The sequence below is a fragment of the Pelmatolapia mariae genome, linkage group LG5 (genome assembly GCF_036321145.2).
Source record: "Pelmatolapia mariae isolate MD_Pm_ZW linkage group LG5, Pm_UMD_F_2, whole genome shotgun sequence".
NCBI lineage: Eukaryota > Metazoa > Chordata > Actinopteri > Cichliformes > Cichlidae > Pelmatolapia > Pelmatolapia mariae.
In genome coordinates, this window is record NC_086231.1 from 36241717 (window position 1) to 36266068 (window position 24352).

At 42.4% G+C, this 24352-nt stretch overlaps 2 protein-coding genes across 3 annotated transcripts in view; one reads left to right on the forward strand and one right to left on the reverse strand.

The window, feature by feature from the left end:
* Positions 1-24352, reverse strand: part of fhit (fragile histidine triad diadenosine triphosphatase) — a 291013-nt gene that overhangs the window by 15840 nt on the left and 250821 nt on the right. The gene's annotated exons all lie outside the window — the stretch shown is intronic.
* Positions 19307-23949, forward strand: LOC134627421 (uncharacterized). Its single transcript, XM_063473475.1, has 8 exons — positions 19307-19361; positions 21095-21241; positions 21489-21655; positions 21899-22035; positions 22157-22250; positions 23036-23198; positions 23357-23424; positions 23623-23949. Exons 1-8 carry the CDS (start codon positions 19307-19309, stop codon positions 23947-23949), a joined length of 1158 nt encoding a protein of 385 aa, XP_063329545.1.

Below are 24352 nucleotides of genomic sequence, written 5' to 3' on the forward strand. Positions count from 1 at the left end.
TTAGCTCTGCAATATTATGACAAAAGCTCATGTTCTCCATTCAGCAAAGTAAATCTGAGAGTTTTTTGTTGAAGTAATATAAGCTTAAAATATATAATCAGGCAATGCTTTTTAAAGTGAAAATTGTGAAAATGGCCTAGAAAAAATTGAGTGTACCCTTAACTAAATATTTTATTACAGCCTTATGAGGCAAACTGCAATCCAGGGATTTCTGTAACTCCTGGTAAAAATACAGTAAATAACCAAAACAAAAGGTTCTGATTTGAAGCTCAAAACTAAGAATCATGTCAAAGATGACACCTAAATTTTGGATTTGGAGGTATTAATTGCTAGTAAATATAGATGTGCTGACAGCTTCTCTCTCTTAGCCTTAGTACCAATAACTAAAACTTCTGATTTGTCCTGGTTGAGTTGTAAAATGTTTTCTCCCATCTACGTTTTTACTATAAAAAGATCTAATTTAAAAGAGTCTATTGGCCCAGGTTCAACATGAGACACAAAGTATTTGGGGTGGCTGTCAGGTGGTAGAGCAATCACCTTTGATTTTATTTTTATACTTAGGTATACTTATACTTTAGACTTAATACATATTTGCCATAAACAAATATATATTAAAATTTTCAGCAATAATATTCTATGATGATTACAAAAGACCTCAGCAAATTTAAAATGCATATGCTGTTAATGAATAAACTTCTATTAGGATTACTTTCACTGGTTGAAACACAATACTTCATCACTGGCAGGAACTGATTGTAGCCAAGGATCTCGCAAAATCATGTCAGAGGCCAGCTGTCTGCTTCAAGTGGCTAAATCTTACTGCTCAAGAACCAGCGGGGAGCGAAAGTCATCAGAGATGCTTAGCATCCTATTTTAAACTCCTCCCCTCCACCTGGCAGGTACTAGAAAACCTCCCATACCACAACAACTAGAGACAGGAAATGAAACACTAAATATACAAAGCCTACTTTACACCACTGGAGCCCTGCTCTCAAAAAAAGATATAGATTTAACAGTATCTGTGTAGCTTGATTTAAGAAATAAGTTCTTAAAGTTTTTAGTGCCATCTTCTGTTAGTACAGAACGTTACGTCACCAAGTTTGTTGGTTGCGGTCAAAAGACTTGCTTAGTTCATGTTAGCTATGTTATGTTAGCTGTAATGTGCTGATTTGTAAAGCACTTTATAAACAAGGACTGTGTGGAGGAGAGCCTGCAGGCTTACTCGTTGTTTCTACGATATTTAAAAGTAGAATGGGAGGTAGAGCCCTCAGTTTCAGGTCCCGCTTCTGTGGAACTAGCTCCCAGTTTGGATTCAGGAGCTAATCAGACAGCTGATTTACTTTCAAAATTAGGCTTAAAACTTTACTTTTTGACAAAGCTTAGAGCATTTAATCATTAGTTATTATTAATCTCTGGTTTTCTGCCACAGCATGTCTTTTGTTCTGTCTCCCTGCCCTAACCCTCAACCAGTTGCAAAAGATGACTTCCCCTCCCTGAGCCTGAGGCTTGAGGCTTCTTCCTGTTAAAAGGGATTTTTTCCTTCCACTGTCACCAATTGGTGACAGTGTAGAGTCTTTATTGGTGTTGGGTCTTTACAATATTAAGCACCTTAGGGTTGTAGCAATGGGAATTTCTTTTACCTGTGTGTTCCGCCCGGAGTCTAGAGAGTGTAACACCGGAAGGTGGAGAGAAGAGCCTCATGACTGTTTATTAAGAGTTTAATAAAAGTTTACCTCGGAGGAGGAAAAGTTCAACCGAGCATCTTGTGGAGTTTACAGAGAGAACAAGATGAAACAAGGGTGACAATTGTTGTGATTTGGTGCTGCATAAATTGAATTGAATTCACTAAATTGCTTTATAATTTTTTAATAAATGAATGAGTGGACATGTGACAGCAGTAGGGTCACTATCAGATTACTGCAATCTTACTTCAAAGCTTATCAATCTATTCTCTAGTTTCTAGTTAGTATCTTGCCCAACCATATTTGGCATGCAGAGTGGAGCAGCCAGGAACCAAACTACCAACTTTCTGATTAGTATATGACCTACTCTACCTCCTGAGCTACAGCCACAACAGTGTTCAGGGGCAGAAAACCAGTCAGGATTTGGTGTGGCAACCATTTGCCTCACACAGTGCAACACATCTCCGTTGCATAGAGGTGATCAGGTTGTTGACTGTGGGCTGTGTTTAATGTTGGTCCACTCCTCTTCAATAGCTGTGCGAAGTTGCTGAATATTGGCAGGAACTGGAACACGCTGTCGTATATGCTGATCCAGAGCATCCCAAACATGCTCAACTGTTGACATGTCTGGTGAGCAGAGATTACACAGTAACGCATAATCTGATTACTTTTTTCAAGTAACGAGTATTGTAAGGGATTACTATTGCAAAAAAGTAACTAGATTACTGTTACTTTCCTGTAAGCATGCTGCATTAATGCGTTACTAAACCATCTCGATTTTGTTTGTGAGAGTGTCTCATGACAATGACGTACAAGCGTACGACATCCGTGGCAGCAACAGACGTGTGCAGATCAACAATGGATAATATGGAGTGTTGGAGAAAGTACGACCATACAGCACTTAAAGCTTGGAAGTACTGACATTACTCTGAGTTTGATTCTGTAAAAGTGACAAAAACATTAGCATCCACTGTACACTCTGTGTGGGAAGAAAACGTCTTTCTACAGCAAAAAATTAAACTTCAAATCTGAGCGAGCACCGAGCACACTGCCACGGGAATGTGAAATTCACAGAGAAACCACCCGATCCTCCCACTGACATGACCGCTGTGGGCAAACCTCCACCCGCCCCACTCCTGCTAAACAGGTGACAATAGATTTAAGAGCGACAGGACTCAGTGCTGCTGAATCTTTGATTTTATTTACTTTTTGCTGTGTTTTACTTGCATCTATTTGAAAGAGTGTAAACACAAAACATTATTTCATTTTATATGCTGGAATATGCAGAAAATAGGTTTAAATGTTAAACAATTTCTTCAAGCCAAAGACTGTTGTATATAGATTAATTTTCGCTTAATGCAATGTGCATAAAATTATACATTAAATTTCAGTTATCGTTACTCCTGACACACATAAATCTTTTCTTTTCTTTTAATATTTTCTTTTAATTTACACAAATGTTTTGCCATGTTATAGTTATCCACACCCTACACCATATGGTTTGATTAATATCTAATCTTCTAGTAGCTCTCTTATTTACAAGGGTTCACCGTATGATGATTTGTGACAGAAGGATAGCAGAGAACATCAGAAGGACAGCTCAGGTTGAGTGGTTTGGAAACAAAGAGATAGTTTGGACATGTGGAGAGACGAGATAGTGACTATATATGGAATATCAAAGGACAGAATTAAAACTAGAAGTTGCAACGAAAGAAGCACAGTGGTGTAAGAGAATAGTCTTGAAGATTACTCTTAAAGTTGTAACCTCCACCTTCTGGTTCTTATTATGATATTGAAGAGATCAGTAAGTGCAGAGGTGACAATCTATAAATCTCCTTCACTATGAAAGATGGGTCAGCTTTTAAAAGCTTCCAATGAGATCCATTCCTATTACTGTCTGAGCCATTTGCAGCTGTGAGATCATCAGTTCCTGGCAACATGTGTTTGACTAGATGAAAGATAGATAATGTAGAATTGGCTGAAAATTTTCAGCCAGCCTTATTTTTCAACAGTAATATCACATGTCCATTACAGTCCATCCATTACACTAAAATCACCATAAATGCAACTTATTTAAATATCTGCCAGAAATATTTAATTTTTTGATAACATGACAAAATGTGGCACAAGTGAAGCACTGTGAATACTTTCCAGATACACTGTGTACAGACAAAATCAGAACACTGAACAGAAAAGTCAATCTGGGACAGACACATTTTTTGCAATGCACGAATGCAAAATACATCAAAACATTCATGTAGTTAATGATATGCTTCTTAAACTTGTCTTCTTGTATAATGGAGCTTGTCGTATTCCTTCTGTCACAAAAAATATGAGCTAAAGTCTGCCAAGAATTGCTGTTGTCCTTGAATCAAACAACATACTAGAGGTGGGACATCAATCCCCTGAAGCCTAATGCCTCATAGAAAAGCAGACTGAGTTTGAGCCAGATAAAGATTTTACAAGAACTCGACTGTATTTTCTTCACAGAGTCTCCCAGCAGCTAAATTCAGCTGGAGTAGCTGGAGTAGCAACAGTTCACAATAAGTAGTCACTGAAAACCTGCTGGAAACTGCACCCAGTTTTAGCAGCTTTCATATAAATAAATCAACATGTAAATAAATAACTGTGAGATGTAGGATCACTGGGGCAACACAGCATGCCACAAGCATTAGAGCTCTATGTTATATATTAGGTATTGCACTGAATATGTAAATATTACTACTGAATTAATGTGGTGCAAACCACTGTCACAATCAGTTAATACTCACACAGCTTTTCTAGAGTTGAGTGATGATGAAGGCAAAAAAGTGAATAAAAACTGAATCAAAATGAAGACATGCAGGCACAGGTTTTGCAGAACATTATAAAAACGATACTTAAGTTGTGGGTAGGTGGGGACCGAAAGAATGAGCTAGTGGATACAAGTGACGGAAATTATTTTTTTCCGAAGGATGGCTGGCGTCTCCCTTAGAGATATGGTGAGGGGCTCAGAGTATAGCCACTAGTCCTCCACATTGAAAAGAGCCAGATGCCCAGTGGTTCAGGCATCTGACCGCATATCTTTCGGGTGGTCTGGGAACACTTTGGTGGTCTCCTGGATAAGCCACAGTAGGCTGGTTAGGCTGCTGCCCCTGCGACACGGCTCCAGATAAGTGGAAGAAAAGTCTATCTCTATCTATAGACTGTATTTATTATAGTAGCAACTGCAGGGAATCACTTTCAGTGCTCGTTTAAGTCCCTCAATGGAAGTTGTGTTCTAATCACTTGTTTGTGCTCATCTATGAAGTACACTGAAATTTCTCTGCAAACTAGTGAAAAAACTTAAGTCAGATCAAGTTTTTGCTATTTTATTACTGATGAGTTTTGGGAAAATAAAATAACAACAACACATGTAGCATAATAAGGATTATTTAATTCAGCAATGAACTGCCACAAAGTATTGTTAACAAAAAGTTTGTGAAGTTCAGCAGCATCTTTCCCAACAATAAAACAAAAGTGCCAATTTGCTAGCTTCTAGTGGTTTATTCTTGTGACTTCTTCCTCAGACATATACTACTAAATATTACTTATCACAAAAAGGTAATTTTGTAGTACATGTACAAAAACATGCATATGTACTACAAGCTGACAATGAACATTACACATCCATAACCTGCGGTTGCTACCAGTGGTAACGTTCTGGTAAGAGTTCTGTACAGTTACTGAAGAACAGCGCAGGCAGAGCAGTAAATAGTTTGAATGCTCAAGGTGGCCTGAGGTCTGGAATCAAAGACAGGCTTCATGCACGTTTGCTGACCTGCTGTGCATGGTCACCTAAGTCACATGTAAAAATAAAAATTTTCACTGAATAGAGCAGAATAAGAGAAACATCTAAATGACGTGACATAGACGTGTTAGAATAGTTCAAAGCATTTTCTTTAAATGGACAAATTTTTATATAGTCCTTTTTAACTTTACCTGAGCACTCAAAATGGTTTATACAGCTTTTCTCATTCACCCATTCATACAAGCACTTTTTCTATGCTTAAGTGGATGCACCATAGAGCAGCTTGGGTTAGTATCTTGCCCAAAGATATTTGGCTTGAAGCAGCCACCAACCGTCCCATTAGTAGATGACCTGCTCTACCTCCTCAGCTACAGCCACCCCTTGACATAGTTTACCATGGAAACCTACTTTTTAAACTTCTATTGGCTAATGATAGATCTAAAGTTGCTAAAGTATTTACAATAGAAAATATAACATATTTTGTTTGTTTGCTTTTTTTCAACAGGCCAAACAAAGGTTAGTTTTAATGTTTGCTGATGAATTATAATTATTTAAAATGATTTATTTCAGCAGAAGTTATCAGTCTGATAGCTGCAGGAGCCATTGATTTGCTTTTTGTTGTTTTGCTTCCTCAGGGATAAAACTGTAGTGTGTAGTGATTTGTGCTCTGCAACTATAAAGCACACAAAGACAAACCATTATAGCAGTGGTGATTAATTTGTATTTTAAAATATGGATACAGTGTATTTACATTAGTAAATAATCTTTATTCAAATAAAAAAATCAACACAGTTTGAATGACTTCAAAATTATGCCATATGTGACATATGTAAACTCAAGTTGCTTACATATTTGCAGTAAGTTTCTAAAATGAATGTAAACAATTTGAGATGTGAGATGCATGATTTGAACAATCAGCTAATCAATTCTGATAATTCATGTCCTTATCAAAAATGTTTACATGGTTGACAAACCAGTGCTAATCTCTTCATGCAGTGGCTGCACTGAACATTGCAGCTTAATGCTGTTGGTCAGTCAGAGGTTAACACAGAGAGTTGAGTTGGCTAATTTAGAGTTTACATTTCTTGAAACCCACATAATTTTGTCTATGCAGAGGCACAAGCAGAACATGCAAAGCCTTTGTCACAAACAGATTCATCTTTAGGACCTTCTTGCTACATGTATTAAGATATTCTAGTCCCAACAGTTATTTATTTTCTTTAATTCCATGTTTAGGAGGTTTTTGGTTGTTCAGGCAAAACACAGGTTACAGGCTAATTACAGCAATTTTTTGTTTGACCTTTTTTTCCCCCATCATGTTTTGATTTTCTTTTGGCTTGAAATGTCCTGTAAGGGTGAGCTTTGTAGTCAAGGTAACCAACAGGGTTCCCCTTCACACCTACACCTGGCTGCCTAAAGTTGATCGGATAGAGATTGGAGTGCGGGCTTACCCGACGGGGGCCCAAGAACGCACTTACCACCCTCACCCCCGAAACAACCAAGCATAGGCGCTTCCTCCTTGGTGTCGGGGCTTCCCAGGACCTCAACCTTTTTGCAATGGCTCTGATGTATTCCAAGATAGTCTCTCTGCAGTTTTACAGGCTGTGGGTGTTGTCAATAACACTTGGTATTTGCCCTCCAAATGGGTAAACTCCAATTTTTCCTCTTGAGCACCCCTTTCGCCTGGTTTCAACCTGCAAGAGACTGGAGAGTCTTACGGCAGTTTATTGTTCAAAACAATATCCTTATTTTCTAGTAGTTTTGCCATCCATTCTGCCAGAGTTGTCTCTCTTTAGACAGATTTGTCTAAAGGTTCACTTGTCACTGGTAGTGGAAAAGGTCTCCCATGAACAACTTCAAATGGTGTCAATTTTTGAGAGCCTTGTGTTAATCTCATCCACATTTTACTAGGCCTATACATTCAGGCCATGGTCTTTCTGTTTCTTCCATGCATTTTCTGAGTCTCTGTTTTATCGTGCCGTTAGTTCTTTCTACTAACCCTGCACTTTGTGAGTGATAAGCACAATGGTTTTTTATGCTAAATCCTAGTGCTTCAGAGACTTTACTAATCACATCATTGACAAAATGTGTCCCATTATCTGATCTTATCAGAGTAGGGATGCCATATGTTGGGATGAAATGATTGCATAAACATTTTGCAACTGAGATTGCATCTGCTCTTTTCACTGGATAAATCTCTGGCCATTTTGAGAATACGTCTATAATCACTAGAGCGTATTCTGAGCCTTGACTTTCACTTAGTTCAATAAAATCCATGTGAATGGTGTGAAATGGATGAGGTGGTGTGGGGAAATGTCCTCAGATTGCCTTGTGAGTTTCAAAATTTAAAGTCGTAAATCATCTGTATCTGTATCATCCCTGCCGATGACACATGGGTAACCCCATGGGTCACTAATGCTGCTGTTCTGTCAAGGGATTTGCAAAGTACTGGTTTCACTTCACAAGTCATCACATCTTACATATTTCAAACTTTTAAGGTAGGAAAAAACTTTGCATTGCTTACAGCTCATAGCTCACAGCTCTAAAGCTAGACATTAGTAAATCATATGCCTAATCATTATGTGTCACTGTGATCCACAAGTATGATCACAAGTTTGTTTTCCAAACCAACAAAACAAACAAACAAAAACAAAAAACAAATTGCCGATGGCATGAACGCTTTACACACATGAGTCAGGACACAAAAAGAAAAAAGAAAAAGTTGCTGCCAGAAACAAAGCAGAAGTGTGAGGAAAAAACTGAGCTCAGACAGCTGCGTGTGTGAATATGCAGCTTCTGCTCTAAAAGACAAATAAAAAATAAAATAAAATAAAATAAAATAAAAAATAAAAAATGTGTAACTTGCTCATCAGCTTGGTAATGTCCACATGTTTAATTCAGCTTCTCAAACCTGTAGCTTTAGCTGTTGTATACAGGGTTTGGCTTATTAGTTGTTAGTATAGGTTTGCTCTTCATCTCAACAAAGTCTCATCTAGGATGACAGGTTTACAAGCAGGTCAAGTGTCTCTATGCACTTGATTAGATTAGGTATTTTCCTTATTTTCTTCATCTCATATATCATTGTACTGAGTTTGAGCAAACCTTAAGCTTGAATGAGACTACTTTTAACAATTATCCACCTCCCATCATAACTGACTGAGGTGCCTTTCCTTATTAATAGTATGTCATTATTAATGTTATCATGGTTTTGTTTTTCCTTCTTTATAACAGTAATAGTATATTACAATATTTATTAGTATATTACAATATACTAGTATCCTACTAATATACAATAGTTTATCATTTTATATTTTATTATGTATCCATCGAGGGCTGGGGGTGATCTGCAGTTTCACCCCCTCCCAAGCCGGAGACATTTACCTTTTCACACACTTTCCTTGGCTGAACAATGACACAGCCTTAATATACCTTATACATCTCTCTATTTTATTTAATATGTTTTCGTGTGAATTATCTGCTTTCATTCATTCTATTCATTCTGGGCATGGTTGTCTACCCAATTTTGTTTCATTTGTTAATACCAATTTACAGGTTGTTATCCTTCCTATTATTAGTTTGAATATAGTACAGATAAGCTCTAATTTGATTTAACCTTTTTTTTTATTCTACTTTATTCCTCTTGTATTTATATGTATTTAGTTGGGTCTGTATCCAACCCTTTTTAAACTTTGGTCTCTAATATTTTATTTGACCAGGGATTATTATGTTCTTCCTAGTCTGAACTGCTTCTTTGTTTCTTACAGTCACGTACAAAATGTCCCTCTTTTCCACACCTCCAGCATGTAGCAATAGAGTCACTTTTTGGTGTGTGTTTAGGTCTACCTCTACCTCTTGCTGTTCCACTATGCATTCCTCTGTCTTTCTTTTGGATTAGTCCTACTCTGGTTTGTTGTTTTTCTAAACATTTCTCATCAGGTGTTAATTTTGCTTGTTTATTCTCACACAGGAAGACTTGACCCCAGAGTGGGGGAGATTCACACAGGTGACGGAGAGTCTGTCTGCTTAGAGCCAAGGTGTGAACTGCAACTGTAAAAGCCTTTTGTTCTGTGACTGTGTATAAAAAGGACCTGAACTGTTCATTGTTAGAGACTACTTTCAGTGCCCCCTGACTGACGTCTCTCCTCATGCATGGGAAATAAAGTGTTGGGTTTTTAACCGCTCATCGTGTCTGCAGGCTTTGTTAAGAAATTTCCACAACAGTTTGGCGCTGCGAGCAGGGTGATCCAGTGTTCTCGCTGAAGGACGGCTCTGGGACGGCTGATCACCCCGAGGTAGCAAAACGCTTCGGTCCTGCCAGCTGTTTAAAAGCAAAGAGAAAGGCAGAGTCACAGAGCCTGTGCTTCAGCAACCACCGAGATCACCTTGACGAATCGAGGGGAAACTCCTGCAGAACGGTGAGCTGTATCTACCTTTTTAACAAGTCACGAGAGTTTTGTGTCTGGCCGTGCGAGCGTGTTGCAGCCTTCGGAGAGCTCAAGAAGGTGAACGTGTTACGACCTTCCAGGGCAAGAGCTCCGAGGGAGTCTCCGTGTAGAATCACGGAGAGTCTTCATGTAGAATCACGGAGTGACATCTCTAGCGTCTTCTAAAAGATCCTAACTTCTTCAAAGGAGACTGGGGGTGGCGGTGTTCGTTCCTTGGTCCGTAGAAGGCAAGGAACCTCACGGGGGACGCCTCGTGTAGTAATATGGGATCTAGATCCAGTAAGGCAGCCAGCGGAGCCGGATTAGCGGCTCGAAAGGCGGCTGCGGCAAGCGCTCCACGAGGTGGCCAGGGACAAAACTCAATATTTGACTGTATGGTTAAGAAATGGGGAATTGGGTGTATGAAATATGTTGTTAAGTGGCAAAAAGTAAACGGGTTTCCCGAAAAAGGATCGCTGAGTGTTAACCAGTTAAAGAAAATAGAGGAACAGTTGCAAGAGGAAGAAGCAAAATTATTGGGAAAAGGAAAAGTTAGGACAATAGATCTACGTAGAGTAAGCGATGAGAGGGAATGCTTGAAAATGTGGATAGGGGAAGCAGAAAGAAGAGAAAACAAAGCAGCTCTGAAAGAATTACCTAGAGAAGTGCGTGGAAGGGAGGCTGACGCAGAATCTGCCTCAGCGCCTCTTCCACCTCCGTATAACACGGAGAACAAAACACCATTTCCCTGTTCACGCACTGTTTGTGCTTCCCCAGTACAGGCTGTTTTGCAGGGCCTGAAAGCCAATGCGGACCTGGACTCCTTTCCCTCCCCATCCCGCTCTGCACCACGCGCCCCGCAGCCAGAGGATGCAAGCGCCAATCCCGCTACTGAGGAGCGACAGCCCCATCAGGATGAAGCGGAAAGAATGACACTCAGATCTGACACAGCGCTCAGCAACACACGGAGCGCGCCGCGAGCTGAAGTGACAAAAACACAGCAACGGAGAGCGGTGAGAGGAAAGAACAGAAGTAAGGACAGCCGCCATGGATATTACGCCCTGCCTTTTGCCACGGATCAGCCTGAATATTCTCTCACTGATGACGAGCGGGACGATACAGACGACGCAGACAGCAGCGAGGAGGCCGAAAAGTTCCAGACCGGGCAGAGAACGCGGAGACAGCGACAGGCGAAAGGAGAAAGCCTGCAGCTCCCGATGGTGGAAGTGGCGGGACCCGAGGGACCTATTTTAGTTCACAGACCGTGGACACAGTCAGACATCGCTGACGCCACAAGCCATCTACCTGACCCCCTCATGTCGGGTGCAAAGTTTGGTGAGCAGCTCCTAATTTTCTGCCAAGAATATCGTCCCACGGGTCAAGAAATTAGACGCGCAGTGGCAGGCAAACTGAAGTCATGCGACCTGAGGAGAATATCACCTCACTTGCCTGATCCTACGCTGAGGATACGACACCTGACCTATGAGCATGGAGAAAACCTTGAATATTGTACTGCAGTCACCCACCTGATGGATAAGCTAAAGGAGGTTTTCCCAGATAAAGTGGACATGTCAAAGATTCAGGCTTGCAAGCAAAGAAAGGATGAATCTGTGGACGATTTCATACATCGTATGACAACTGTGTTTGAAGCTAATGGTGGAATATCCAAAGATGACATGACGGGCGCCTCCGCTTCCACATATGAGCACCATCTCTGCGGCCATATTTTCCGGGGACTGAGATCAGATGTGGCAGCTGAGGTAAAGCATTCGTACGTGGGGGGAGAAGATGAGCCGCGGCTAACGGAGCTACGACGCCATGCCCGCCACGCTCAGAGCCACCTGGATGAGAAGAAAAGCAAAAGAGAGGAAAAACAGAATGCCGACCTCCATAATGCCGCCCTAACACTGTATAAAGCCGTGGCAAACCCGCACGGAGGTTTCCACAACAGAGACAGCTGTCGTGACCGAAGTGGGGAGAACGGGACCGAGGACATTATCAACAACAACAGCAGTCAAGACGAGATCGGGACGCCTGTTTTGTCTGTGGGGACTATGGACATTGGCGAGGAACCTGTCCTAACCGTGGCCGTCGTGGAAATAGGCAGCAACAACGCCAGCATTACCAAAGGCCGAGCCCACGGTGGGAGCAAGCGGACTGAGACCGGGGGGAAAGGACGCCAGAGTACGCTTCAGGCTGTGGTTTGCCCACCTCATCAGAACAGGGAAGTGAAAATCACACACCCATTGATGTAGAAAGTGTTTCACACACACACACGCACACTTTAATACATCACACTTTTGAGCATGAAGAGCAGGTCTCTTTGTCACCAGCTGGTACATATGTACATTTAAATAGCGCGCCTTATAAATCACTGCCCTTGTATAAAATGTTAGTTTGTAACCAGGAAGTAGAATTTCTTGTAGATTCCGGGGCCACCCACTCTGTACTACGCTCAGATTCTCTCTCACCCCAGCCCGTGCTGGGTGAGAAGTTCACTCATTCTGTGTCCGCATCAGGAACCATACAGAGAGAAAATTTCACCATACCCCTGTGTTGTGTAGACGGACAGGGTAGAAAATTCACACACCAGTTTCTGTGGTCAGACCTGTGCCCTGCCAATTTGCTTGCCAGAGATTTGATGTGCAAACTGAAAATAAGTTTAATCTCCTTCTATAATGGCATCACAATCACGCAATCTGACTATGATTATATGATGGTGAAATATAACCCCATGACTCCAGCTCTCGCTTACGGGTGGAAGCTGGAGGAGGGGCCGCTTGTTACAGAATTCATACAAGCGACTCGCAACTGCATGCCTCCAGATGTCTGTTTTATGGCTCCTGGAGAGTTGAGTTGCACATCTCACTTTTCTCTGCATGGCCCTGACGACAGTTATGAGGAAGAATGGTCCAGAACCGAAAATGATTTACTAACTGTGACATGTATGTTTTGGAGCTCCACATTTGCTGCGCTTGCGATTTCTCTCACTGATGAGCAAAGAAACATGTTTACTATGGATGCATCCGTCCCACATGTTCCCCTAGCAAAAGTCTTCCCAGTGGGAAGACATGGGAGAATTTATGCACCGGTGCTACCGCGCTTGCGATTGGGAACCTACAGAGGATCCCACAGTTTTGTTTTCTCGAGAAATGAAAGCCTACAGAAAAACCATGACATATACAGTCCATTGTGTCTGCTCAGTTGAGCTAGTGAACATAGCTGTCTCACACTGTCTACTTCAAACGACACCTCCTCTAAACTCCTCACACCCCCTGCTGACAGAGGTGCCTGACGGCCTGTGGGCCTCATCTAAGTATGATGTAGGCCTAATTAAAGATTGTGAGCCTGTGGTAATCACTCCAAAGTCCTCTTTTAGACCATGCCAAAGACAATATCCTCTGAAACAGGAAGCCATAGAGGGGATTACTCCTGTGTTTGAATCCCTGTTAAAGGCTGGAGTAATTATCCCATGCCCCACCTCTCCGGTTCGCACTCCACTATTCCCTGTGAAGAAAATCAGAGGACCAAATGAGCCTGTTGAGTGGCGGTTTGTGCAGGACTTACAAGCTGTGAACAAGGCTGTGATCTCCAGAGCCCCCGTGGTTCCGAACCCCCACACCATTTTGTCCCAAATACCATCTGGTGCTATGTGGTTTACTGTTGCTGACCTGACTAATGCATTCTTCTCTGTTCCAGTTCACCCAGATAGCCAGTTCTGGTTTGCTTTTGAGTTCCAGGGAAAGGCTTACACATTCACTCGGTTGTGTCAAGGCTACTGTGAGTCCCCCACGATTTACAATGCCGCCTTAAGAGACTCCCTGTCAGACTTGATCCTCTCCCAAGGCACAGTGTTACTTCAATATGTCAATGATCTGCTACTGTGTGCACCCACACAAGAGCAGTGTCTGGCAGATTCTCTCACTTTACTGACACATTTGCATCACAAGGGCCACAAAGCTAGTAAGTCAAAACTGCAGTTTTGTAAAGAGCAAGTCACATTCTTAGGGCATGTGATTTCTTACAACTCTCACCAGATTTCCTCCAAGAGGGTGGAAGCTGTGATGACCATTGCAAAACCCCACACCAAAAAACAGATGATGTCATTCCTAGGAACCACATCATACTGCCGCAATTTCATTCCACACTACTCCTCTGTGGAAGCTCCACTTACTGCGCTCATTCATGGTGCAAGTCTGTCAGCCAATGATCGCATTTCTTGGACACCAGAGGCTGAAGCTGCCTTCACTTCCTTGAAACAACTGCTGCAAACAGCGCCCGTTTTAGCGCTTCCAGACCCATCCAAACCATACACACAAATGGTGGATGAAAAGAATGGTTTCATGTCTTCTGTTCTTTTACAGCAGCATGGTGATTCACTTCGCCCGGTGGGTTATTACTCTTCCAAGCTTGACCCAGTAGCTGCAGGACTGCCTGGATGCCTACGAGCAGTAGCTGCGTGTGAGAAGGCCGTGCTCGCCTCACGTGACATGGTAGGGTACTCTCCTCTGACAGTGCAGGTACCCCATGCAGTTTCTCTCATTTTGCTGGAGTAGAAAACTTCACACCTTTCTGCAGCTCGCTGGCTCAGGTACTCTTCCATACTGCTTGACATGCCCAACATCACAGTGAAACGATGCACAACACTTAACCCAGCCACTCTTCTCCCCACGCGAGAAGATGGTGAACCACACAGCTGCACTGCTGTATTGGGTGAAACTTGTACACCTCGGATTGACTTGTTAGATGTTCCCATCGAGAACTCTGACATAGTGTTATATGTAGATGGCTCCTCCTCACGTGATTCACGTGGAACTAACCGGGTGGGTTTTGCTGTGTGTTCTGATCATGCCACTCTCGTTTCAGGCTCATTGCCCAGACACTTCTCAGCACAGACTGCAGAACTTGTGGCGCTCACAGAAGCCTGTAAACTTGCGGAGAGTCAGTCGGCCACCATCTACACCGACTCTCGCTACGCGTTCGGTGTCGTGCATGATTTTGGGGCCTTGTGGAGGCACAGAAAGTTCCTGAAATCTGATGGGAAGCCCATCCTCAATGCTAACCAGGTAGCAGCGCTGCTGGATGCCATCCTCCTGCCTGCTCGCATTGCTGTAGTGAAGTGTGCAGCACACACAGGTAAAACTGATTCTGTCTCCCAAGGAAATGCGGCCGCCGATGCAGCAGCCAAAGCAGCAGCCGAAGGAGGCCTACCTTTCCAACTTGTCTTGGCACCACTGTCCACACCTAACCTTGCTGATCTTCCTGCTGTACAGTCATTTGCCTCCCAGCCAGAGAAAACTCTCTGGCGCAAACATGGCTGCACACTGGTCGACTCTGTCTGGCGATCTCCTAACGGCCGCCCATGTCTACCTAAACACTTCTTCCCCTGGTTTCTAAAATGGACACATGGGTTAGACCATGCGTCCAAAGGGGGGATGCTACAAGCAGTAACATCGCTGTGGTTCACCAAAGGGTTTTCCACAGCAGCTGAGAGGCATTGCAAAAAGTGTCTCATTTGTGCGACCAACAATGTGGGACGCCCAGTACAGGTAAACACTGCAGCACATCCCCCACCAGACATGCCTTTTGACCATCTAATGATGGATTTCATTGAATTGACACCAGCCGAGGGGAAGAAGTATTGTCTAGTAGTAGTGGACATGTTCTCTAAGTGGGTAGAAGCATTCCCCACTAAAAGTGCAGACAGCAGTGCAGTAGCAAAAGCCCTCCTGTCAGAAATCATTCCCAGGTGGGGTATCCCGGGAAAAATCACAAGTGATAATGGTACTCACTTTGTGAACCAGGCATTGAAGGAGATCAGCAAGCAACTAGGTTTCAAATTGCAAACACACTGTGCATATCATCCACAATCTGGAGGTGCTCTGGAGAGAATGAACGGCTCCTTAAAGTCCAAACTGGTAAAGTGCTGTGAAGAAACTGGCCTCACATGGCCAAAAGCACTTCCCCTCGTGCTGATGTATGTGCGCACGCGAACCAGACCTCCAGTACACCTCAGCCCTTATGAGGTGTTGTATGGAAGACCCGCCAGAGTGGGGGCAGAACCCCCCAAATGGACTGGCATGTCCACAGAGTTGTGCAACAGCGAAATGATTGTGTACTGTCAAAATCTCTCCAGGACTCTCTCGCAGGTACACCGAGCAGTGAAAGCAGCCCTGCCCAGGCCAGCAGAAGGACCCCTGCATCCGTTCAAACCAGGAAACTGGGTGCTAGTGAAGGATTTCAGGAGGAGACACTGGAAGGCGAAGCGGTGGCTGGGCCCTTTCCAAGTCCTATTGACCACACAAACAGCGATAAAGGTTGGAGAACGAGTTACTTGGATCCACGCCAGCCACTGTAAGCTGTTTGGAGGAGAAACACCCAGAACGGAGGAGCAACTAGAAAAGACAAACGGGGCAGAATAATCCCCGCACCTTATTCAGGTAGTAGGCAGTCTACCCCCTACCTGCAACAATGCGACAAGCCAGGAAGCACCTCATCACTGGGGTAGCGCTGATGCTCTTCAGTGGGCTGATGGTTGCCCTCTGGTGGAGCCTCTGGAGAGTTCAGCAGCTAAGCACCATGCCAACATCCAAGGAGGTTCGTGCAACAGAAGGAGCAACCCACGAGATGAGAGACAAATGCCTTACTGAGTATGGCGGATACATTGAGCTACACTATACGTATGCGACTACCCAGACCTTCAGCTTTGATCTGTGCAATGTGATAGACTGTAAAGGCTATAATGAGAGCTGGAGAGGTTATGATGTTTATTTGTGCATATTTGGACATGGCGTTCCGGGACACCAGAAGTGGTGTCCAAGTTGGAGTTTTGTGTGGTGGCATTCCAGGCCGGGGTACTGGGGAGAACAGGTAAAATCAACAGAGGGTAAGACAAAAAGTAAGAACAGTTTTTCCTTTGTTAGAGCCCAATTGGCGACTGGTACCGGCCTGAACCCATTACTGCTAACAATTAAGAACCTGAATTGGAACCCATTTTCCAGGAGACCAAACTTCCCAGGACAATGTCACGACTCCAAAGAAGACTCCTTTTATTTAATCATAGGAGTGGATCAGGCCGGTGCAGACACAATGGGCATAATAAAGGTAAGACTACATCATGCATTAAGCTCAAACCACAGTATGACCCCTGCTAATGCAACAGAGGTCACCGCCACCATAGCCAAGCAAATGTTCAGACCACTGGCGGACCCTTTTGTCAATTATCTGAATATCACCTCCCCAGAGAATGTTGTGCAAATAGAGACGGGTTACATAGACAAAAATACTTGGCTCGACTGGATAACATACACGGCCGGGGTAAACAACATGACAGATTGTGTGGCCTGCTCTGCAGCCCGCCCCACACTGTTCACTGTGCCTGCTCCTTTATTGTTTTGGGAGGACAGGCCAGGCTTTGATTGTATGCTTCAACTCCACATGAGGGAGAGGGTGGACCATGATTGCGCTGTATTGAGTACTCCTTTCCCAGTGGTAAGGAAAAGTGTTACCCCCCCTGTGTTCTCCCCAAAGGCGGGAAATTATACGTGCCTAGCTAGAGTAAATGCCACCCCCGTAGGAGCTCCTGAAAGTTCATGGTGTGCTAAAATAATAAATGTCACAAAATGGGAGAATATGAGCAGCATTAATGTGGCTCGAGCCGATCTGTTCTGGTGGTGCGGGGACAAGGTGTTAAGAGACACTCTGCCCAGCAGCTGGTCAGGAACCTGCACCATTGTGAGGTTGGCACTCCCTGTAGTGTTAGCAGGATCCCACGCCTCTGCAGAGGCCCATGTAAGAAGGGCCCGTAGGACCACAACGGAAGATTTTGATTTAACTAAAAACTCCCCAACTTATATAGATGCTATAGGTGTCCCCAGAGGTGTCCCCGATGAGTTTAAATTGGCCAACCAGGTTGCAGGAGGGTTTGAGTCCATCTTCTTATGGGTAACTCCAAATAAGAATGTGGACAGAATCAATTATGTACATTACAACGTCCAACGGCTGGCCAATCTGACACGGGATGCAGTGGCGGGCCTATCTGAACAGCTGGCTGCCGCATCCTTGATGGCCTGGCAGAATCGAATGGCTCTGGACATGCTCTTGGCTGAAAAGGGGGGGGTCTGCACTATGGTAGGTCCTCTGTGCTGCACTTTCATTCCAAACAACACCGCCCCAGATGGCACTGTAACCAGAGCCTTGGAAGGTTTGCGAACACTGTCATCCCAAATGACAGAGGATTCCGGCATTACTAACCCCTTAGACGGGTGGTTCAACAGACAGTTTGGGAAGTATAAGGCCATAGTGATGTCGTTGCTAATGTCCATAGCCACTTTTATTGCCATTCTCACATGCTGCGGTTGCTGTCTGATCCCATGCCTCCGAACCCTATTGAGTAGATTAATCACAGTGGCACTAACAAAAGAAAGCGAGTCTCCCAAATTGCAGCTTCCCCTATTGCAGGCTGAAGATTACATTGATGATAGCGAAAGCGAAGATGATTGTGATGAGTGAAACTATTTTCCTGACACTGTAAGAATGATGCATATTGTGAAACCTTTTGAGTGTGCAATATTGCTGATGTAATTAACAGAATGTTAGGAAGAGAAATCCTTGGTACTAGTGATTGAGATGCAATCAAGAGGGTGGGACCTGTTGTGGGATTTCTCTTTAGTGTATTGTCCTTTAATGTATTGTCTTGCTTTCATGTTACTTAGTTTAGTATGGGTTGTGGGATCTCTTTTTAATGTATTGTCTTGCTTTCATGTTACTTAGTTTAGTATGTCTGGTTCACACCTCATTCACGCTGGGAGACAGACGGTGAGAAACTGGTGAATGTCTCCCAGGAGACGGAAGCTCACACAGGAAGACTTGACCCCAGAGTGGGGGAGATTCACACAGGTGACGGAGAGTCTGTCTGCTTAGAGCCAAGGTGTGAACTGCAACTGTAAAAGCCTTTTGTTCTGTGACTGTGTATAAAAAGGACCTGAACTGTTCATTGTTAGAGACTACTTTCAGTGCCCCCTGACTGACGTCTCTCCTCATGCATGGGAAATAAAGTGTTGGGTTTTTAACCGCTCATCGTGTCTGCAGGCTTTGTTAAGAAATTTCCACAACAGTTGTCACTGGCACGCTTGACTTCAGAGTGGTTCACTGATACGGCCTTCTACTTCATTTCTTAAAAAAATGAAGCGGTATCAGTTTTACGAGATAAAACTCAACCGTTCTCTTCTTTCACCAGTACACAGCAAAATCCGAAGTGTTGATGTGAGTTAAAATTACTGGTGTTAAAAATTTCGAGTTGAAAAGTGTTGGTTTGAGAGTTACAGTAACACTAACGGTGCTGAAAAAGCTCTGTAGCCGGAGTTATTTCAAAGAGTCAATACTATAACACTCATTTGGAGTTGATTTCCACATCCGGGTTTTTCGCGCTCATGGGCATGAGGAGTCCGCCAGAAGTTTGCTGTCAAGATCGAGGAGGTTGTTCAGGTAAGAACTATACAACAAGACCTATGTTATTTTATCATTATTAAATATTGTAACTAACTAGCCTATAACATTATTTATCAGAAGCATGCAATATTTTCCTAATGTGGAGTGTATTCATCTGCGGTAAGAGATGGGATTCGTTAGCTTAGGTAGCTAAACTATCCTCTATAACAAGTTAATATTGCAGCGAAAATAAATGCGTGCTTAATATAATTCTCAATTCTAGTTAGTTCTAATGTCATAAGAGAAATGCTTTCCAGTGTTCAATGCTTATTAAATGAAACGAGGGAGGAGTTAGCTATCCTCTGGATATGTTAAATGTAATGTTAAAATTTGAATTTGTGGTAGCCTAGCTGGCAGCTAAGACAAATGCGTTTAGCCCACTGCTTTTAAGGGAAGCGAACATTCGCCTCAGAAATATCCTATTTAAAAGTGAACTAAACAATCACATGGAGACGTTCAAGTCAAGTTTTGGAAAGCGTCAAGATAGGCTAATTACACGTGCTACCAGCGAGTTTAGCAGTAGCCTAGCCTACAAATCTTTGAAGTGGCAGGGGGTTATGGAATTCTGTTAGATGTTAGTGACCAAGCAAGGCGCGCTGCGTTTGTGCATGGATTGCTTGCTAACGGTTAGGATATATCATACATGTTGTAGTAGGCCTAATCTAAGGGAACATTTTCCCCTTTTCTACAGTTTTAGTGAAATAGGCTACCATCCAGTGTTTAAGACAAAGCGGTATAACGACTGAGGGTCGTTGACGTCGCCTCCACTGATAATCCTAGCATGTCGTGTCACAAAACAACCACCACAAAGTAGCAACTAGCCAGACGGCTGTGCATGTGTCAGAAACTCCCGATATAAATGTAAGACTTGCACTCATTAATTTACAGTATAAGGGATATTTGTTGTCATAAGTGAAAGCGTGATGAAGGCAGGTGTGCGTTCAACAGGAAATTTTATGTGGATTATCATCCTGACATGGTTTAAACAGAGATGCTTTTCCCCAAGTAGGCTACAGCGATTTACTCGCAACATAGCAGAACTAAGTATCTAGCCTGCGTGCAGACGAGAAGATCGCCGTTGTCGTCTTATAAACATGTGGATGGGTGGATAATTCATTGGATGCTATTTCTGTGTACCCAAGTTCAGCTATTTTAGTGCGCAGGGGGAAGCCAAATTATGTTCCTGAGGTTGAAGTGGTCTGTCACCCCTTCACAGATCATCACACAATGTATAGCCTAATATTTTCTTAAAGTTGTCCGGATTTGTTGCCACTTAAGCTATGGTTTAAATATATGGTAAAAAATATTCTGTGCCCCCTTCTCTCCACCAGGTGCTGTTGTAAGACATGTTGCTGAAAGTGAAATACCTCAATGTAAAGAAGTACATTAAATTGCACGCAGGATTCACTTATCTAGAATTCATCAGTGAAGGTAAGATAACCTGGCAGAACAAAATTTGTTGCACATGTATCAGTTCATCATGTTTGCATCTCATCTATTTAAAAAACGAATTAAATGTTAACACATTTTATTTTAATGTGTGACATTAAAAACAGTACAGAGCAGTAGGCCTAGGCCTATATTGTTGCTGCAGACTTGTCTAATTTAACCATTTTAAAGACAGGTAAAACAGCTGTTAATAAATATTAGCTAAATAAAAAAGTCAAAATTAGTTTTTAAAAAAGTTTTTCAGGCGTTTTAGGTGACATTATGCTTATCTTTTTGTAAAGCCAAAACCAAGTTTGGACTTCCGGATGCTGCTGACCTTGATATTTTCGATGAAACTGACACAGCTGTCGAAGAAGACATTTTTCTGGAGTTACTGGAGGCCCAACCAGACCTATGCCTGACAATACGTGAAAAGATTTCAGATGAAGGTAAATGTTATCATAACTTAAATTTTCAGAGTATAGCCCACTCAATGTAGAGCCAAGTTCTTTTGCTCTTGATGCAGATGACATTGACCTGTCTTCATGCAATATACATGACAGTGGACAGGGCTGGGTCATATTTGTATAGAATGTTGTCTGAACATGAACATTGAAATTGTGTTATTAATGGCATTGTGGAGTAGCCTAAAGAAAGTTAACCAAATCATCTCTCCCAAAGATTTTTGTCCTTTAGCTCATTCCACACCATCCTCCTCGGATACATTATCTTCCCTCACGGACACTATATCACTTTCATCAAGTGACAGTGACCTCAGGGAAAAGGGCATTCCTGCAGGCCGCAGTAGATCCAGCAAAGACAGTTCTGCACCAAATGTTTCTGTGTCAGAGGCTGCAAAAGAGGTAATTGAGAACAGAAAATGTCTTTTGTATTTTTGAGTTGACACCATTTATACTGTAGATTGTTATACAAATTGAAATTCAAAACATGGTGGTTCCCAACTTGCCCTGTATGAAAAAATGTTAGTAGAAGTTAGTGCTTCTTGCTAGATATGTCTTTCACAGGTTTGTTGACATTCCTCTAAACTTTCACCTTTACTGACAAACAAGTTTTTATTGTTATTATTTTCCCTTTTATATGAGCAGATGGTTAAAAATGCCTTGACTAGGAAACCTGGTGGAGAGGAAATTCTTGAAGAATACAATGCCGAAAATTCACTGAGCCACCGCACCCGGCGGCAGCTTGTTAACATATTGGCAAGTGATATGACTGAGAGACATGGGTAAGAGTAATAGTACCTAATAAAAAAGTAAAGATGGGCCATATGGAATATTCTTGTAATGTATACTGCAGTAAAGACACATACTTCTGATTTAACATTGTCAATTGTATTTCCTCTATAGCAGAATTCCCTCCCGTAAGCAAAAGGAGAAATATGCCCTTGGAATAATTACACTCTTTCCCTCATTGAAGGATCCATTTTCTCCAAACGGCTATGTAAGTCATGCAGTGATTGTAAAACAGCACATTATTTAGTTTTCATCATGGAATAATTACATCAGCTAAATGATTTAAAAGAAAAATCTTAATTCCTCTTTCGTAATAACTATTGTCATAAAACTGTATTGAAATTGTGGATGTTGTTTAACATGTATTGCACCTGTTACATGATAATAGTCCTTGGGTTTCTTTTTGCTGAATCTGCAAAGTCTGTAAGATCGCATTTGATGTTTATTTTTCATCTATGTTTAAATGTGACAGGAGCATTTCTACGACGGAGTGAAAGGCACTGGATATGTAGCGTGGCGCCTCAAAACCATGTCCAGGTCTACAACCAAACGGCCAGTGAAGGAAGTCCCAGTGCATCAAGAACAAGGGCCTAAGCGCAGAAGATTAGCAACCACATTGCCTCAGCAACTTGATGGAGATGCCTGCAAGGAGGCCATCTCATTTCTTGTTCACTCTCCTGATGAAGCAAGTGTATTTCAGAAGATGAAAATGACGTTCCAACATCGCCAGGATCTGGTGCATGATCCACAAAGAACTGCAGATGTCTTCAAAACATTTCCACGCTTTTTGGATGTCAAAGGACTAGTAAGTCAAATCACTTGATATTTTCAACTGTTAATCCTTTTTTTTTTGTTTTGCTGATGTGGATGGCAACAGTAAAAGATGTGATCATTGGTCATCCCAGTCAGGCTATATCCCATATTGGTCAAAATCACATTGCAATGTAAACAATGTTGAGCACTGTCTTTATGTCCTGTGTGTATGATGAACAGGTCAATCAAGACTTCCTGCTGCTGTTTGGTGCTGAAACAGCCACCAAGTTGCTTGAGAAGTGGGACATGTCATTCAAGCCAAAGGTTATTAAAGAAGCCAAACAGCTGACTCAGTCAACTGACCTGTGTCGTTTGATAAAAGCTGCTGAGAAACCAACAGAGAGTGATGCAAATGGTAGGCGTCGCACCATGCTTGTTTGATTTTAATAATATTTATTTTTACCTGTCATTTTGAAATTGTTTTATAAATTCAACCATACACAGACTGGGACAGTGACATGGCCTCTCTGCTGCTACTCCTTCAACTTTTGCCACCCACAGCTGGACGAAAGAGGAGAACCAAAATAAGTCCAACTGATGCAGCACACAAAATGGTGCACTTTCACAAGGTAAATATGTTGTCTCACTTTTTAAAATCCTACAAAACACTTTTTCAGTTTTTGCACTTTTTAGTTTTCCTCTCCATGAAGTATGTGTCTTAGTATTTTGTAATAAGTTAGCAAGGCACATAATGTCAAACTGAATGAATGGTTCATACTCAGCAAGTATAAGCTAGGCCTATATGTCAATATCTCATTTGTTTTTAGTCATGCTGCAGCATTGATGAACACTTGCAAGCAAGAGATGGTAAACAACCATACATCCTCGCTGTTGGTCGAACCCAGAACAGCATTGACACCTTCTACATCGCAGTGGACAAACAGCTCATCCCCTGCCAAGCCACCAGCTCACTCAGTGCTTTTGATGAACTTTTCAAATCCCACTACGTGTTCAACTTATCTTACGACGAGTCACTGGTTCATCTCTACAGTTTTGTGCAGACCACCATATTCAACATTGATGCCACCTCAACAGATGAGTCACCACGTGTTCGTGAGTTGCGTGCCAAAATGTTGAATGAGAACCATGTTTAAATGTTTTATCTGTCAAACTCTGCATAGCACCAGTCAGGCTTTGATAAGTCATTTGCGACTAGGTCACAGTTTTTATCCAAGCACCAAATTTAAGTTGGCTTGTTCACAAGATGGTTGCAGCCGTCAGTTCACTACATATTCTGGTTTAAAAAAACATTTAAATAGTGTTCATGATGAAGATTGTTGTCAAAGTGGTGATGCAGAACCCTCAGAGTCATTTCAAGCTGATTTTGACAGATTACAAGATACAGACATAGCAGTTGCAGGAACAAGTGTTACTCAGAGCCTAGAGGTTGGGTGTTCTGAAAACAATGGGTCAGGTCAAAGAATTAAAAAAAATTCTGAAGCAATTTGCACTAAAATTATTGGTAAACTCAATGGTAGTGGTTTGGCAAATAGTTTT